The sequence below is a fragment of the Lepus europaeus genome, chromosome 2 (genome assembly GCF_033115175.1).
Source record: "Lepus europaeus isolate LE1 chromosome 2, mLepTim1.pri, whole genome shotgun sequence".
NCBI classification, from domain to species: Eukaryota; Metazoa; Chordata; class Mammalia; order Lagomorpha; family Leporidae; genus Lepus; species Lepus europaeus.
Window position 1 is genome coordinate 8,754,902 of NC_084828.1, and position 16,257 is coordinate 8,771,158.

The 16,257-nt window shown below is 52.4% G+C and overlaps 1 protein-coding gene and 1 long non-coding RNA gene across 6 annotated transcripts in view; one reads left to right on the top strand and one right to left on the bottom strand.

Annotated features, from left to right (window-relative positions):
* Positions 1-2,274: 2,274 nt before the first annotated feature.
* On the top strand, positions 2,275-7,760 carry LOC133747128 (uncharacterized). The gene is made up of 3 exons (XR_009864278.1): positions 2,275-2,444; positions 2,635-2,819; positions 7,622-7,760. It is a non-coding gene; the product is annotated as an uncharacterized LOC133747128 (long non-coding RNA).
* A 662-nt stretch (positions 7,761-8,422) lies between these two features.
* The window catches only part of DOP1B (DOP1 leucine zipper like protein B), a 122,178-nt gene continuing 114,343 nt past the window's right edge, over positions 8,423-16,257 (bottom strand). For 4 of the 5 annotated variants that reach the window (XM_062205328.1, XM_062205318.1, XM_062205299.1 and 1 more), the window contains exons 33-37: positions 14,280-14,416; positions 12,517-12,569; positions 12,131-12,292; positions 10,440-10,569; positions 8,423-9,011 (exon numbers count right to left, since the gene is read on the bottom strand). In XM_062205328.1, coding sequence (XP_062061312.1) covers positions 8,763-9,011; positions 10,440-10,569; positions 12,131-12,292; positions 12,517-12,569; positions 14,280-14,416 — 731 coding nt within the window. In that variant the 3' untranslated portion in view covers positions 8,423-8,762. Of the gene's footprint in view, positions 9,012-10,439; positions 10,570-12,130; positions 12,293-12,516; positions 12,570-14,279; positions 14,417-16,257 lie in introns of those variants that run through there. The other variant, XR_009867289.1, reaches the window with a different exon arrangement.

Sequence of the window (16,257 nt, forward strand, 5' to 3'; positions counted from 1 at the left end):
GCACCACAGTGCTGGCCTCGTAACAGGACTTTTAAAAGGAGCAGGCCTCAGGCCAGGCCATAATGATTGGCACTTAGGTAAGATCCCTGTTGGAATCAGAAAAGGGGAAGTCCCTTTAAGAGTAGACAAGTGGGTTCAGTGCTGTGGTATAGCGGGTAAAGCTGCCGCCTGCAGCGCTGGCATCCCATATGGGTACCGGTTCAAGTCCCGGCTGCTCCACTTCCGATCCATCTCTCTGTTGTGGCCTGGGAAAGCAGTAGAAGATGGCCCAAGTGCTTGGGCCCCTACACCCATGTGGGAGACCCAGAAGAAGCTCCTGGCTCCTGGCTTCCGATCGTCTGGCTTTTGTGGTCATCTGGGGAGTAAACCATTGGATGGAAGACTTCTCTCTCTCTCTCTCTTTTTTTTTTTTTTTGACAGGCACAGTGGACAGTGAGAGAGAGAGAGACAGAGAGAAAGGTCTACCTTTTTTGCCGTTGGTTCACCCTCCAATGGCCGCCACTGCTGGTGCGCTGCGGCTGGCACACCGCGCTGATCCGAAGGCAGGAGCCAGGTGCTTCTCCTGGGGTGCAGGGCCCAAGCACTTGGGCCATCGTCCTCTGCACTCCCGGGCCACAGCAGAGACCTGGCCTGGAAGAGGGGCAACCGGGACAGAATCCGGCGCCCCGACCGGGACTAGAACCCGGTGTGCCGGCGCCGCAAGGTGGAGGATTAGCTTAGTGAGCCGCGGCACCGGCCCGGAAGACCTCTCTCTTTCTCTCTGCCTCTACCTCTCTGTAACTCTGCCTTTCAAATAAATAAATCTCAAAAAAAAAAAAAAAAAAAAAAAGTCAATGTGATTTGCAGATACAACTCCAAGAACATAATTACATTCCCTTCCTCCCTGCCTCCCCCAAATAGGAAAATCTTAGAAAAAAAAGGAAAAGTGGGGCTGGCACTGTGGCGAGAGGGTAAAGCTGCCGCCTGCAGTGCAGGCATCCCACTGCAAATAAATAAATAAACCTGAAAAGAAGGGAAAGGAAGACGTAGTGGGTGTGGTTACACACCTAGTGCTGCTTCCACACTGCAGGGCACGCAGCCATGCATCCTTTACACCACTCATTTTGGCTTCTTTCCGCACGTACAATATTTCATGATATGTGCCTGTGCACTTTCATTTTTATCCAGGGCCTTGTCCCCACAGAGGTACTATTGTAGTACCGTGTATAGATGAGAACAGGGTTCACTCACATGTGAGTGTGGGCTGCCCCACACGGGGAAATACCAGCCACGCGTGGGCCAGTGTCAGCCACGAGAGAGAGAAAAAAAGAAAGAAGGACCTCAAGTGTGGTCCCTGGCAAAGAGACATTCTCAGCCTCTTTTATGAGGTAGGGGTGGTGCCTCAATTGGATAAACAAACAGGGTAGGGTCTTAGTATTTGAACAGTACTCTGGGATTTTTTTTTAACTTTTAAAAAAACCTTAGCTTCTTCTTTTTTTCTTTCTTCTTTTTTTTTTTTTTTTAAGATTTATTTAAGGCAGAGTTACAGGCAGAGGCACAGGCAGAGACACACACACAGAGAGAGAGAGAGAGAGAGAGAGAGAGAGAAGTTTGAGACACACACACGCAGAGAGAGAGAGAGAGAGAGAGAGAGAGAGAGAGAAAGTTTTCTATTCGCTGGTTCACTCCCCAAAAGGCTGAAACAGCCGGAGCAGAGCTGTGCTGATCCAAAGTCAGGAGCCAGGAGCCTCCTCCAAGTCTCCCACACGGCCACAGGGACCCAAGCACTTGGGCTGTCTTCCACTGCTTTCCCAAGTCACAAGCAGAGAGCTGGATCAGAAAAGGAGCAGCCAGGACATGAACCAGTGCCTACATGGGACAATGGCACTGCAGGTGGAGGCCAGCCTACTGTGCCACAGCCCGGCCCTCCATGTGAGTTTTTGAATGAGTTTATTTGGTTCAAAAACTCACTGCACCACAACACCCTCCCCAGTTCCAGCTCTTTCTATTCCTAATCTTACCTGTGCATATTACACAAATCCTGGAGACTAGTAAAAATCACTTGGCCATTCTTTGGAAGAGAACTGGCCCCCTCTCTGTGTGGCCTCCTGGGTGCCGTGGCTTTGGGAGGAACTGGTTTTTGCCCAAGTCCTAACTGGGTGGGGCAGCCTGGGAAACCCTCTCCACCAGGGCTGCAGAGTGGTTTCACTTTCTGAGAACAGAAACTGAAGGGCAGTTTCACTTTCCCAGTCCTGCAGTTGGCAGCGTGGAGCTCTACAGGGAGACAAGCCCCAGGGCCCCTGGCACCCTCGGATGGGATAACAGAAACTGATGCACACAGAGTGGGGTGCTGTGCCAGGCCCCCGCGCTCAGGACCAGCTCACCCACACCCATGCACACAGGCTGCACTCCCCGTGCTCCGTGGGTCCCTAACTCTCAGCCCATGGGTACTGTGGCCGCCCGTGGTGAGTGCCACCTCTCCCAACACACTGCCTGCCCTCAGGGTGGTGGTCCCTAGGTCCGTGGGTGACACATGGCACTGCTCCCCTGGAGGGAGAGTCACAGACATCGGGTGCAGCTCATCCTGGGGGTGCCTGGAGGAAACAGCAGTGCCGATTTTTTTCATATTTTTACTTTTTTTTTTTTTTTTTTCAGATTCCACTTCCTGTTAAAATACACAATTCACATTGGGTCCAGGCAAATGGATGTAACACCCGGGCTTAGAGAGACACACTAAACTTTACTGACGACGCACGGTCAAAACGGTCACAGAGCCGCGTGGTGCTCGCTGGTTGCTGTCACTGTCAGAGGCACTTCCCACCCGCATTCCCACCTGAGAGGTGAGAAGACCGAGGCATGGCGATGTCCCCAGGCTGGTATGCGCGGAGGCTGAGTCCAACCCAGCAAGTCACCTTCAGCTCAAAGAGCAGGACAAGTCCCTGGGCCAGAGGACACTTTTAGGTGCAAAGCCAGGGGACAGTCAGTAGGCGGTGAGATGTTAGAACTGACATGGCTGAGTAGTTTTCAAATCTGTGTCACCAGGGTGATGAAAGGCCTCAAATCTTCTATAACCAAGTTGCTCATTTTTGTTCTAAAGGTGTTTTTTTTTTTTTTTTTTTGACAGGCAGAGTGGATAGTGAGAGAGAGAGAGAGAGAAAGGTCTTCCTTTTGCCGTTGGTTCACCCTCCAATGGCTGCTGCGGCCGGTGCATTGTGCTGATCCAAAGCCAGGAGCCAGGTGCTTTTCCTGGTCTCCCATGTTTGGGTGCAGGGCCCAAGGACTTGGGCCATCCTCCACTGCCTTCCCCAGCCATAGCAGAGAGCTGGCCCGGAAGAGGGGCAACCGGGATAGAATCCGGCGCCCCAACCGGGACTAGAACCCGGAGTGCCAGCACCGCAAGGCGGAGGATTAGCCTGTTAAGCCACGGCGCTGGCCAGATCATATGGTCTTTTAAGCTTCAAAAGTCAAAATTCATTTGCTATGAAAACTAATAGGTATTCCCTATATAATATAATAGTATAATCCTTGAAAAAATTTTAAAGTGATAAGTATGGTCCAATTCCCCATAAAACTTAAGTTAGCTTTCTTACTGGAGTTTTGTTTTCTTTCTTCTATAAGTCATAAAAAGTAGAGGTTTTTATCTAATGCATTTTAGTAACCTGGAAGAACTAGCTGCAAGGATGCTTTGGCTTATAATGATGGTCTCTTGCTCTCTTGGGTTTGGAGGATGTAATTATAATATTTACCTATTTGTATTTTTCTTTGTTCAGAGTATTGGCTATTTTCATACAATTGTTTGGAAATTTATCTTTCAATAATTGGAAAGAAGATAATTTTTTGCACATTAAATTTGTTACTTGAAAAAAAAAAAAAAAGCCAGGGGACAGTCAGTAGTCGGTGAGAGGCGTGGCTAGAAGGGGGTGGGGGGTGGGGGGTAGGGGAGTGGGCGGAGCTGGCCTCAGGGAGCAAGCTTCATGCATCCCTGGTACCCAGGCTGAGTGGGAGGTGGAAGGGGCGTGGATCCAGGCGAGCCCATCGGAGCCTGTGCTGACCTAGCCAAGGACTTTTTGGGGATGGGGTCTAAGCCATCTGCCAGGGAGGGCTCGAGCAGGCATCCTAGCAGCTTTGTGGTGTTTCTACAGGAAGTTATCCTGCATTAAAAAAATTATTTATTTATTTGAAAGTCAGAGTTAGCGAGAGAGAGAGAGAGAAAATCTTCCATCTGCTGGTTCACTCCCCAGATGGCTGCAAGGGCCAGGGCTGGGCCAGGCTGAAGCCAGGAGCTTCTTCTGGGTCTCCCACATGGTGGCAGGGTCCCAAGCACTTGGGCCATCCTCTGCTGCTTTCCTAGGCCATTAGCAGGGAGCTGGACCAAAAGTGGAGCTGCTGGGATTCAAACTGGCGCCCATATGGGATGCCAGCATTGCAGGTGGCAGCTTTACCTGTTAGGCCACAATGCCAGGCCCCTTATCCTGCATTTTACAGCTCCTTAAAGAAAACAGCAAGTAGTTAGGAGATTATTCCAGGTCACAAAGAGGGACAGTTCACAGCTCTCATGTTGAAGTGAAAAAGCCAAGTGATTATTCCAAGTACCAAAATGAAGAGAAGCCTTGTGTGTTTGTGTTTGAGCCCAGGACTGAACTCTGCCTTACAGCTTTCCATTTGGAGAACACCAGAGGGCCTGGCCTCCCTCATCATCCTGGCTACACGGCTTCCCATCCAGCTCCCTACTAATGCACCTGGGAAAGCAGCAGAAGATGGCCCAAGTGCTTGGGCCCCTGCACCCACATGGGAGACTCGGATGGAACCCTGGCTCCTGGCTATTGCAGCCATTTGGGGGAGTGAACCAGTGGATAGATCTCTTTCTTTGTTTCTAGAATCAGCTATGGTTGTGTCTGCAGGGATACAAAGGTAAGTGATCCAGACGTTACTGCGCGTGGAGGTTTACCCAACACTGTGCATGTGTGGGAGTTTTAGGCGAATATAAGCCTTGCCCAGGGTACCCAGGGAGACACAAAGGAACTCTCATCTGGGAGTGTCTGCTACTGGTGAGCTTCACTTTTTTTTTTTTTTTTTTTTGGTAAGATTTATTTGTTTGAAAGGCAAAGTTAGAAATCTGCTATCCTGGTTCAGTCTCCAAATGGCTGGAGCTGGGGCTGAACCAGGCAGAAGCCAGGAGCCAGACTCCATGTGGGTCTCCCACGTGGGTAGCAGAGGCCTAGGCACTTGGGCCTTCTGCCACTGCCTTTCCCGGGCCATTGGTAGGAAGCTGGATTGGCAGTGGAGCAGCTGGGACTCGAACCAGCACTCATATGGGATGCCGGCATTGCAGGCAGCAGCTTGACCCATCGCACCACAACACCAAACCCAGAATATGAGGCCTTTAAATAAATGGGCACATGTGGCCAGCAGTGTGGTGAAGCACATAAAGCCGCTGCTGGCCGGCGCCATGGCTCACTAGGCTAATCCTCTGCCTGTGGCGCCGGCACACCGGGTTCTAGTCCCATTCGGGGTGCCGGATTCTGTCCTGGTTGCCCCTCTTCTGGTCCAGCTCTCTGCTGTGGCCCAGAAGTGCAGTGGAGGATGGCCCAAGTGCTTGGGCCCTGCACCCCATGGGAGACCAGGAGAAGCACCTGGCTCCTGGCTTTGGATCAGCGCGGTGCGCCGGCCGCAGCAGCCATTGGGGGGTGAACCAATGGAAAAAGAAGACCTTTCTCTCTGTCTCTCTCTCTCACTGTCCACTCTGTCAAAAAAAAAAAAAAAAAAAAAAAAAAAAAAAAAAAAGCCGCAGCCTGCGACCCTGGCATCCCATACGAGCGCAGGTTCATGTCCTGCCTGCTCCACTTCCAATCCAGCTCCCTGCTAATGGCCTGGGAAAGCAGTGGAAGGTGGCCCAAGGGTTTAATGCCCCTGCTACCCAGGTGAGAGACCCGAATGAAGTTCCTGGCTTCGGCCTGGCTCAGCACCGGCTGTTGTAGCCATCTGGGGAGTAAACCAGCAGATGGAGTATCAGTCTCTGTCGTTCCCTCTAACTCTTCCAAAATAAATAAATCTAAAAAAAAAAAAAAAAAAGGTAATGAAAGGGCACAGAGCCTATCAGAGCTTTGACAGCATTCACAGTTTCTGTCTGGATTCCAAGCAGGAGCCACACTGGCTCTGGGCTAACCTGTATCTGTGTTTTCTCAACCAGGAACTAGTTCACATTCTAAGACTTCAAAATAATAAAGAAGCCACTGGGTGCTAAGGCCTGGATCTGTTGTATTCCACACATTCAGACCATCTGCAATGAACAGCACATGACCATCTGTACATGAGACCCCTTATCAAATGTGGTGTTTGCCAGTTTCAGCAACAGTTTACTTAAAAATCCTTTTTTTAAAATCTTTTTTTAAAAATTTATTTATTTGAAAGGCAGAGTGGTGGGGGGAGAGAAACGAGAGAGAGAGAGAGAGAGAGAAAGGAATATTTTCAATATACTGGCTTACTTCTCAGATGGCTGCAATGGCCAGGGCTGGGCCAAGCCAAAGCCAGGAGCCAGGAGCTTTATTATCTGGGTCTCCCACAAGGCAGGCCATGAGCAGGGACTTAGACGTGGAGCAGCCAGGACACGAACCCATGGCCATATGGGTTGCTGGTGCTGCAGGTGGTGGCTTTACCCACTATACCACAATGCCAGCCCCCAAATCCTGTGATTCTTTTCTGATGCATGTTTGTAGCTATGTTACCAACAGAGGCAAAATTTGGCTTGGCTTGAAAAATCAGTTTCTAGCTCTGGGGGACAGAGAGACAGGGCGATGGAGAGGAGGTAACATCTGTCTCTGTGCCTCCCTCTACCTCTGCCTTTCAAACAAATATGCACATTAGCAGGGAGCTGAATGGGAAGTGGAGCCATCCTGTCGTGAACTGGCGCCCGTGTACAATCCAATGCCTGTGTCATAGGCGGCGGTTTTGTTTTTGACAGCAGTCAGTGAGTCAGTTGTTATCTCCTCGTGGTTTGATTTGTGTTTTCCTGATGATAAGTGGTGTCGGACATCTTTTCATGTGCTTGTGGCTATTTGTATACTTTCTTCGAAAAATGTCTACTTAACACCTTTGCCCTTTTTTTTTTTTTTTTAGAAAAAAGATTTATTTATTTTACTTGAAAGTCAGAGTTACAGAGAGGCAGAGACAGAGAGAGAGAGAAGTCTTCCATCCACTGGTTCACTCCCCAAATGGCTGCAACGGTCGGTGCTGGGCCGATCTGAAATCAGGAGACAGCAGCCTCCTGCAGGTGCAGGGTGCAGGGGCCCTAGGACCTGGGCCATCTTCTACTGCTTTCCCAGGCCCTAGCAGAGAGCCGGATCGGAAGTGGTGCAGCTGGGACTTGAACCGGTGCCCATTTAGGATGCCGGCACTGCGGGTGGCGGCTTTACCCGCTATGCCACAGCGCCTGCCCCCAATGTAGTTTTTATATTTATTTTAAGACTTATTGGGTGGGCTGGGCTAAGCCCAAACGAGGAGCCAGGAGCTCCATCCCTGTCTCTCACATTTCCTGTGGCCATCCTCCTTGATGTTCGCTATCACAGCTTGAATGACAGGGATCTCAGAGCATAAGCAATGACCAAGAACTTACAATTCTATGCTTTGATATTTTAAATTTTAGTGACCAAAACTTGCACACCAAAGGGACATCACTTCAGCAAGTACCTGTACTACAATCCACAGAATCTAGTGGTGTTTTACGCCCTTATGTAAGCCACTGAGTGGTCCTGCAGCCCCGGAATGCTACCCACACAACTGCACAACTTGTAAGTATCAAGGTGCTTCAAGAAACTTTGCATCGGTCACCTTCCAGCAACCCTGTGCACAGTGGGGGTGGGCCTGGGAGAGCGCATCAGGGCAGACTGCATCCTCTCTGGCCGGGGATGGATGGGAAACACCCAGGAGATGGGAGCAGGGCAGGCTTGGGAGGCGAATGGGGCTCACGCACGCAGGGTGGCAAAGGCCCGCCTGGGAGCAGTGGCTGCAGCCAGGCTGCTAAATGGGGTAGCTGGCAGAAGGCAACAGGGCGCGCAGCATGGGCAGGGAGGCTGCCACGCCCAAGAATCCCGCTCCTGGGAGGGTTAGGGGAACACACGGCCAGGCCTGCCATGTGGCAAGGAGCGGACAGCGGCAGAGGGGAGTGCGGAGGGGCGGCCCTGGCTGCTGTGTTTCCCGACACTGGGATCCCCACGACGTGGCTGATGGCTCTGTACTCAACAGAGCGCGCTCAGGAGGTGGCTGGTGTACCGCTCACGTCACAGCAGCCGAACGCTATTGATGCTGCGCTTCTGCGTGGTTCCACAGTGCGGACGCTGACCTCCACGGACAAGAGTGGGGCACGGGCAATTCTTCTCAGAACATAAAATGCTTTGGTTTGAAGATGCAGAACCAAAATAAAATGCTTGAAAAGACGTTTGTGCGAAAGGTGAAAAATAATTATCTTTAATAAGCTTACACTGTGCGAGAAATCTCCTGAGAAAGGTCCCATCTCTGCTTCAGCAAAGGGAGTGGCTCCTGTGTCTCGTGCTCTGCCTCACGTCACAGCTTTTGTGCCACTGCTGGGTGATATATTAATTTTATTTCCATTACATACATTGAGGAGGACACACAGAATCAGACCCAAATATATTACAAGGCATTCCGGGGTGTGCGTGTTTTGTGGCTGAACAGAAAGGGACTGGAAGGAACTTGCAGCCGTGGAGTGGACTTGATGGAAAGTCTTTTCTCCTTTAGGACGTGTCCTGGTTGGCGCCCTTCTAATGTCAACATTCCGGATATTCCAAGAAATCGCACTCCACACATTCTTCCAGCTGCTGTAGGAGCCTCGGGCTGTCCGTGACTGGGAACTCCAAGGCCGGGGCCCCTGGGGCATCGGCAGGCAGCTGACTTTGGGTCTTAAAGGCCGAGCTGAGCGTGGTGAAGAAGGGCGTCAGCTCCCTGATGCTGGAGACCGAGTGCTGGCGCAGCAGGGGGAGCTCGCCCTTGGCCATGGCCTCGGCACCGCCCGTTTCCTGCAAACCCAAGGGAAGCACACCAGTGAGAGGGGTGTGATGACGCCCAGGCCTGCAGCCAAGCCCACGGGGCCGTTCCCTTCACCAGTGACTGGCAGGTGCCCCAGCGCCTGGCCGCCGCCACCACGGAGTCCACCCTGAGCCCAACCCAGCCCGGCCGCCGCTGCCCATGGGTGTCCACCCTGAGCTCAGCCCAGCCGCCGCCGCCCACGGAGTCCACCCTGAGCCCAGCCCAGCCTGGCTGCCGCCGCCCACGGTGTCCACCCTGAGCCCAGCCCGGCCGCCGCCGCCCACGGAGTCCACCCTGAGCCCAGCCCAGCCTGGCTGCCGCCGCCCACGGTGTCCACCCTGAGCCCAGCCCCCACTGCTTCTGTTTAGACTCTAAGTCGCTGCAGCCCTGGGGTGAAGGGCCGCAGGGCGGCTGTGTCAGCCAGGCAGCTTTGCCTCTTGGCACCGCGATGAGAAAGTCTGTGTGACACAGACATGAGCGGACACAGCAGTGTTTATAACCACCGTGGGCTCTGAAACCAAGGATGACTCCCGAAAATGCTTCGTGGTCAGTGAAATCAGGCGACGAACAAAGCTCGTTACTCACCGCCCAGCCCTTCTCTCCCTCTGCCGTGGACATGGCCTTGATTTACTGTTATGTATGTATGTATGTATGTATGTTAAAGATCTATCTTATTTATTTGAAAGGGAGAATTACAGTGAGGGAGAAACATATAGAGAATGAATACAATCTTTATTTTATTATTATTATTTTTTATTTGAGAGGTAGAGTTGTAGACAGTGAGAGAGAGAGAGACAGAGAGAAAGGTCTTCCTTCCGTTGGTTCACACCCCAAATGGCCGCTACGGCCAGCGCTGCGCCGATCTGAAGCCAGGAGCCAGGTGCTTCTCCTGGTCTCCCATGTGGGTGCAGGGCCCAAGCACTTGGGTCATCCTCCACTGCACTCCCGGGCCATAGCAGAGAGCTGGACTGGAAGAGGAACCACCGGGACAGAATCCGGCGCCCATATGGGATGCTGGCGCCGCAGGAGGAGGATTAACTAAGTGAGCCACGGTGCTGGCCCTTTATTATTTTTTTTTAGATTTTTTATTTATTTGAAAGTCAGAGTTACGGAGAGGCAGAGGCAGAGAGAGAGGTTTTTCTGTCTACTGGTTCACTCCCCACATGGCTGCAATGGTTGGAGCTGAGCCAGGAGCTCGGAGCCACTTCCGGGTCTGCCATGTGCGTGGCAGGGGCCCAAGCACTTGGGGCATTCTCTGTGGCTTTTCCCAGGCCCTTGGCAGGGAGCTGGATTGGAAAGTAGAGCAGCCAGGACACGGAGTGGTGCCCATAGGGGTGCTGGTGTCACAGGCAGCGGCTTTGCCCGCTACGCCACAGCGCTGGCCCCTGAACACAATTTCTAAAAAGGAGAACACTTACCCCATATTTCAATCTGAGAAGTTCTAGAATCCGGACAGTGTGCGGTTTGCACTCCTGCTGACTCTCTTCCAGTTCTGACAGGAAGGCGGAGCTCTCTGTGTCCACTTCTGGGACAAATGCCCACCTGTAACTGGAGAGAAGAAAGCCAAGGTCAGGTGTGCCGGCCCAGGGACCACCTACGGGTGTTTCCAACGGTTCCATGAAGACCCCATGATACCCACAGCGCGTGTGTAACACCACGGCTGCTCCTCCACGCAGTGTGTGGATTCCTACTACTGACTGCTGGATATTTTACCCCAAGGAGCCCTGCTCCCTGCGGCCGCCCCTCCCCCTCTGCCCCTGGGATCTGGGCCACCGGGCACTCCTTTCTGTGCTCCATGGAATTCCTTCTTCAGGACGTGCGGCGTGAACGGGACCCTGCCCATGTTCCTCTGGGACCAGCTTCCTTCTCCCGTGTCGCACTTGCAGGCTTCGTCCATGTGTAGCAGGCACCGACACGTCAGTTCTTTCTTTCCTTTTCAGGATTTACTTATTTGAAAGGCAGAGTGATGGAGAAAGACAGATTGAGAGCTTCCATTTGCTGCTTCACTCCCCAAATGCTCACGGCAGCTGGGGCTGGGCCAGCCTGAAGCCAGGAGCCAGGAACTCCATCCGGGTCTCCCAAGAGAGGGCAGGGATTCCAGCACTGGAGCCGCCTCTGCTGCCCGCCCAGACACATTAGCATGGAGCGGAACTGGAACAGATGCTTCCACATGGGATGCTGGGATGCAAACAGCGGCTCAACCTGCGGCGCCACAACGCCGGTCCCAATGCTGCATTTCTGTTCATGGCTGAGCGAGATTTCATTGCATGGCTATGGCACACGCTACTTGTGAGTTCATCAGGTGGCCACGGGGTTGCCGTCACCCCTTGCCTATCACAGATAACGCTGCTGTGTCATTTGTGTCCGTAAGAGCCTGCTTTAGGAACAGATGTCCTTTTGTGGAGCAGTTTTGGTCACAGCACAACTCAGCTCCCACAGACGCCAGCCCCACACGTACACCGCCGGCCCCGCTGCACTGACACGCCACCCCCCCCCCCAGGGTCCACAGATGTCACGAGGGCTCGCTCGGGGTGGTCGAGCGTGCGGTGACCACAGTGTCTTACACAGCGGTGTCACTGCCCTCACGATCCCGTGTTGCAGCCACAGCTTTTCTAGAATGTCAGAGAACGGGAGCGATACGCAGTGTGGCCTCTTTTGATTGGCTTCTTTCACGCAGTTATGTGCACTTGGGAACCCAATGACTTCCTTCCGGGCGGAGTGGAGGGACATGAAATGTGGACACTCTGTGTTGGGGCCACAGGAAACGCATGCCTGAATCAGAGGCCACATGCTCCAAACACAGGCATCCACATTCAACTAAAAACAGACCAAAAAAAAAACAAAACCAAAAACCGCACACACAGGCAGTGAGGCGCAGCTGTGGGAGACCCGGACTGTATACGCATTGAAGCTGCAAAGCCAGCTAAGCGCACGCGCCCGCTTCCCACGACAGGCACATCCGTGGATGCCGCTGTGAGGCCAGGGCACGGAGCCACGGACCTCGCGGGTCACTGGAGACGGGCTCGTGGGGCCCGTGGCTCCTCGTGTACCTCCCGTGGACGAGCACGCGAATGCGCTCATTAGCAAAGAGAAGCCACCGCAGACTTACATTTGAAATAACGGCATCTTGTCGGGCGGGAAGGAAAGCGCGGTGTCCAGGAACTTGCAGGCTGATAAATACAAGAGCAGTTCACTCGGGGGCACCTCCCCCGCGGCCGGCCCGTTGCCATCGGTGGCTGACGCTTTTACTCTGTTTACTTTGTTGCTGTTTCTATAAATTTACAAAGAAATCCCTGTTAGAAATCCATCCGCATCTGCTATGGCCCATTTGCCTAGGAAGCAGCATGAGAAGGATTTTTTTTTTAAGAAGTTTCTGGGACAGCTGGTGCCACGGCCAGGAAGCTGCCGTCAGCACTAGGCAGCCGCCCACTGTGAAGCCAAGTCCGCTAGTCGTGGCTGGCCTGGGACTCGGGCACGGGCTCTGGGCTAACTCACCGTGAGGACTCATCCTCCTTCAGGTTGTCTTCGAGCTGTATGAATGTCTGAATCTTAAAAAGAAAATGTGCGTTCCAGTTACTATTTGAGACACCGGAAATGTCCCCAAAAGTGTACAGCCACGCAACACTAGCAAACACTAGCAAACGCTATGGATTAGCTGGAGTAAGTGACAGGCAAGAGGTCAAGTTGATCTAAGAGGAAACATTCTTTATGTAGGTTGGTCTTGTGACACAGCAGGTTAAGCTGATGCTAATGACGCTGGCATCACATACAGGAGTTCTGGTTTGAGTCTGGGCTGCTCTGCTTCTGATCCAGCTCCCTGCTAATGCACCTGGGAAAGCAGTCGAGGATGGACCGAGCACATGGATCCCTGCCACCCCGAGTTCCTGGGTGGATGGATGTTCCTGGCCGCTGGCTTCAGCCTGGCCCTGGCCCAGCCCTGGCTGTTGCAGCCACTGGGAAATGGACCACTAGATGCAAGATCGATCACCATCTCTGCCTTTCAAATAAATCAATCAATCCTAGGGCTGGCACTGTGGCATAGTGGGCTAAACCCCGGTGCAGGCATCCCATATCGGTGATGGTTCAAGTCTTGGCTGCTCCACTTCTGATCCAGCCCCCTGCTAATGTGCCTGGGAAAGCAGTAGAGGATGGCCCAAGTGCTTGGCCCCTGCACCCGCGTGGGAGACCTGGAAGAAGCTCCTGGCTTTGGATCAGCTCAGCTCCAGCCATTGTGGCCATCTGAGTAGTGAACCAGTGAATGGAAGACCTCTTTCTGTCTGTCTTTACCTTTCTCTGTAACTCTTTCAATTAAAGAAATCTTTCCAAATAAATAAATAAATAAATAAATCTTATTGTTTATTTAACCAGGAGCTGGCTATGTGCTAGCAACTTGATTGAAAACAGCTTCTAGATAAAGCAGACTCATAGCGGACATCATGTCGTGTGTTAATGAAAATGCATTTTAAAAAGCTCCAAGAGGGGCCAGTACAGTGGTATGATGGCCTAAACTTCCACTGCGGCACTGGCATCCCAAACGGGCACCTGATCTAGTCCCAGCTGCTCCACTTCCTATCCAGCTCTCTGCTGTGGCCTGGGAAAGCAGTAGAAGATGGTCCAAGTCCTTGGGCTTCTGCACCCACGTGGGAGACCTGGAAGAAGCTCCTGGCTTCTGGCTTCAGATTGGCCTAGCTCTAGCCATTGCAGCCATTTGGGGAGTGAACCAGAGGATGGAAGACCTCTCTCTCTGTCTGTCCCTCTGTCTGCAACTCTACCTCTCAAATAAATAAGTAAAAATCTTTTTTTTTAAAAAATTATCAGTCTGTAGCTTTCTTATGTTTTTTTTTAAGTTTTATTTATTTATTTGAAAGTCAGAGTTACACAGAGAGAGGAGAGACAGAGACAGAGAGAGAGAGAGAGAGAGAGAGAGAAAGAGAGAGAGACAGACAGAAAGGTCTTCCATCCAATGGTTAACTCCCCAGCAGGCCGCAACGGCCAGAGCTGCACTGATCCAAAGCCAGGAGCCAGGAGCTTCTTCCAGGTCTCCCCTGTGGGTGCAGGGGCAGAAAGACTTGGGCCATCTTCCACTGCTTTCCCAGGCCACAACAGAGAGCTGGATCGGAAGTGGAGCAGCCGGGACTAGAACTGGCGCCCATATGGGATGCCAGCGCTTCAGGCCAGGGCTTTAACCCGCTGTGCCACAGCGCTGCCCCCCCCCTTTTTAAAGAAGAAAGCTCCAAGAGGAAAGCCCTTGCACTCACCAGCTCAGAGACCATGATTGGCCACAGTGAAGTCAAATGCTGAGGAGATATTCTTAGCAGCAAAACTCTGAAAAAAAGAAACATCTGAGCAGCAGCTGTGGACGTCTGTCCCACTCTGAGATTGTCTGTCAGGCGTTCTAAGGAAAGAAGATTTTAAACAAGTCACACAGATATGCAGGGTTGGGGGGGCTCATTAACCAGAGAAGAAAAATAAAACTGCAACAGCTTTGACGTGTGTGCGCGCGTGTGTGTGTGCATGTGTGTACTTTCTTCCTGCTCTGACATTTTGAAGACAGCTCAGCATTAAGGGCGAGCGTTGGGAGAACGCTGTCCCCACACAGGCGGGCAGCCGCAGCTCTGTGCTATGGATGACAGCAGTTGGTGGCCACGGCTCAAGGGACAGCGCTCAGCACAGCTGGGAGGAATGGCAGGGAGCCCTGACCCCGCTCATTCCCCTTCTAAGGACGTGAACTATCGGACCCCAAGGCCGCGGACAGTCCCTGGGGAGGGCCGGGCTCCGCAGCTCCTGCAGCTCGGCTGGCAGACAGCTCCATGGCCGGGAGGGGGAGCAGAAAATACAACAGATTTACTCAGTCAGGCTGAGATTTCATGGCCGGCACAGAACCTTTAATTCCTGCAGCTGGACAAAGCCGCAGGCCAAACTCTCTGGCGCCTGACACCCTCTTTCTCCACTGAAGTAACTGTAGAACGTGACTTTGTCTTTTCCTCACAGCTTCCAGTCTCCTAGGAATGCAGCAAATGCTACAGCAAACAGCTGAGCGGTGGCTCAGGTTTGCTGCACACCTAGAGATGGACCCCTCCATCTCAGCGAGCCTCCTAGAGACGGACCCCTCTATCTCGGCGAGCCTCCTAGAGACGGACCCCTCCATCTCAGCGAGCCTCCTAGAGACGGACCCCTCCATCTCGGCGAGCCTCCTAGAGACGGACCCCTCCATCTCGGCGAGCCTCCTAGAGACGGACCCCTCCATCTCGGCGAGCCTCCTAGAGACGGACCCCTCCATCTCGGCGAGCCTCGGTGGGCTTTTACCACTCGCCTGTGGAAGGGACTCTGCGAAGTCAAGGCTCATGCACTGCTGAGACACCTGTAACCCAAGCGGTTTGTACCCTGGTTCCGGGCAAGATAGGGTCAGCGTATTATATCCTAGTCCTTTCTTCTTCTTCTTAAAGATTTATTTATTTATTTTTTATTTGAGTTACAGAGAGAAAAGGAGAGAACGCGCTTCCGTCTGCTGGTTCACTCCCCAAATGGCCGCAACAGCCAGGGCTGGGTAGGACTGAGCCAGGCTGAAGCCAGGGGCCAGGAGCCTGGAGCCCGGAGCCCATGCCCAATAGCAGGGATCTGGATGTGGAACGGAGCGGCCGGCTCTTGAACTGGCGTCCACATGGGATGCTGGCCACAACGCCGGCACCAGATGACATTTTTGGCTCCTGGTTTTGGCTGTTGCTGGCATTTTGGGTGTAAACCAGAGGATGCAAGATCTCTGTTTGCCTTTCAAAAATAAATGATCCCTTTTAAAAAAACCCAACAAAGTAGAGGGTACATAATACATATACAGAAATTCCTCTTTCCCTACGAGCTCCCAAAATAATCTATTCGTGTCAGCATTATGCTGCCTTTATTATATATGAATAAACTTGTCATTATAGCATAATCATACAAATATTAGCATTTATGTAATCACACAATTATTAGTATTGCTAATAATTATGATGTCAATGATAATAATATCAACACACAGCAATCAGCGGGTCAGCTGTGGTGCTGTTGGTTAAGCCACTGGTTGGGAGGCCCACATCTTGTATCAGTATGTCTGGTTCAAGTCCTGGCTATTCAGGATCCAGCTCCTGCTAATGAGTCTGCGAGGGACCACAGGATGGCTCCAGTTCTCTGGTTCCTGCCACCCACAGGGGAGACCCACTGGAGTTTCTGGCTCCCGGCTCCTGGCTCCAGCCTGGC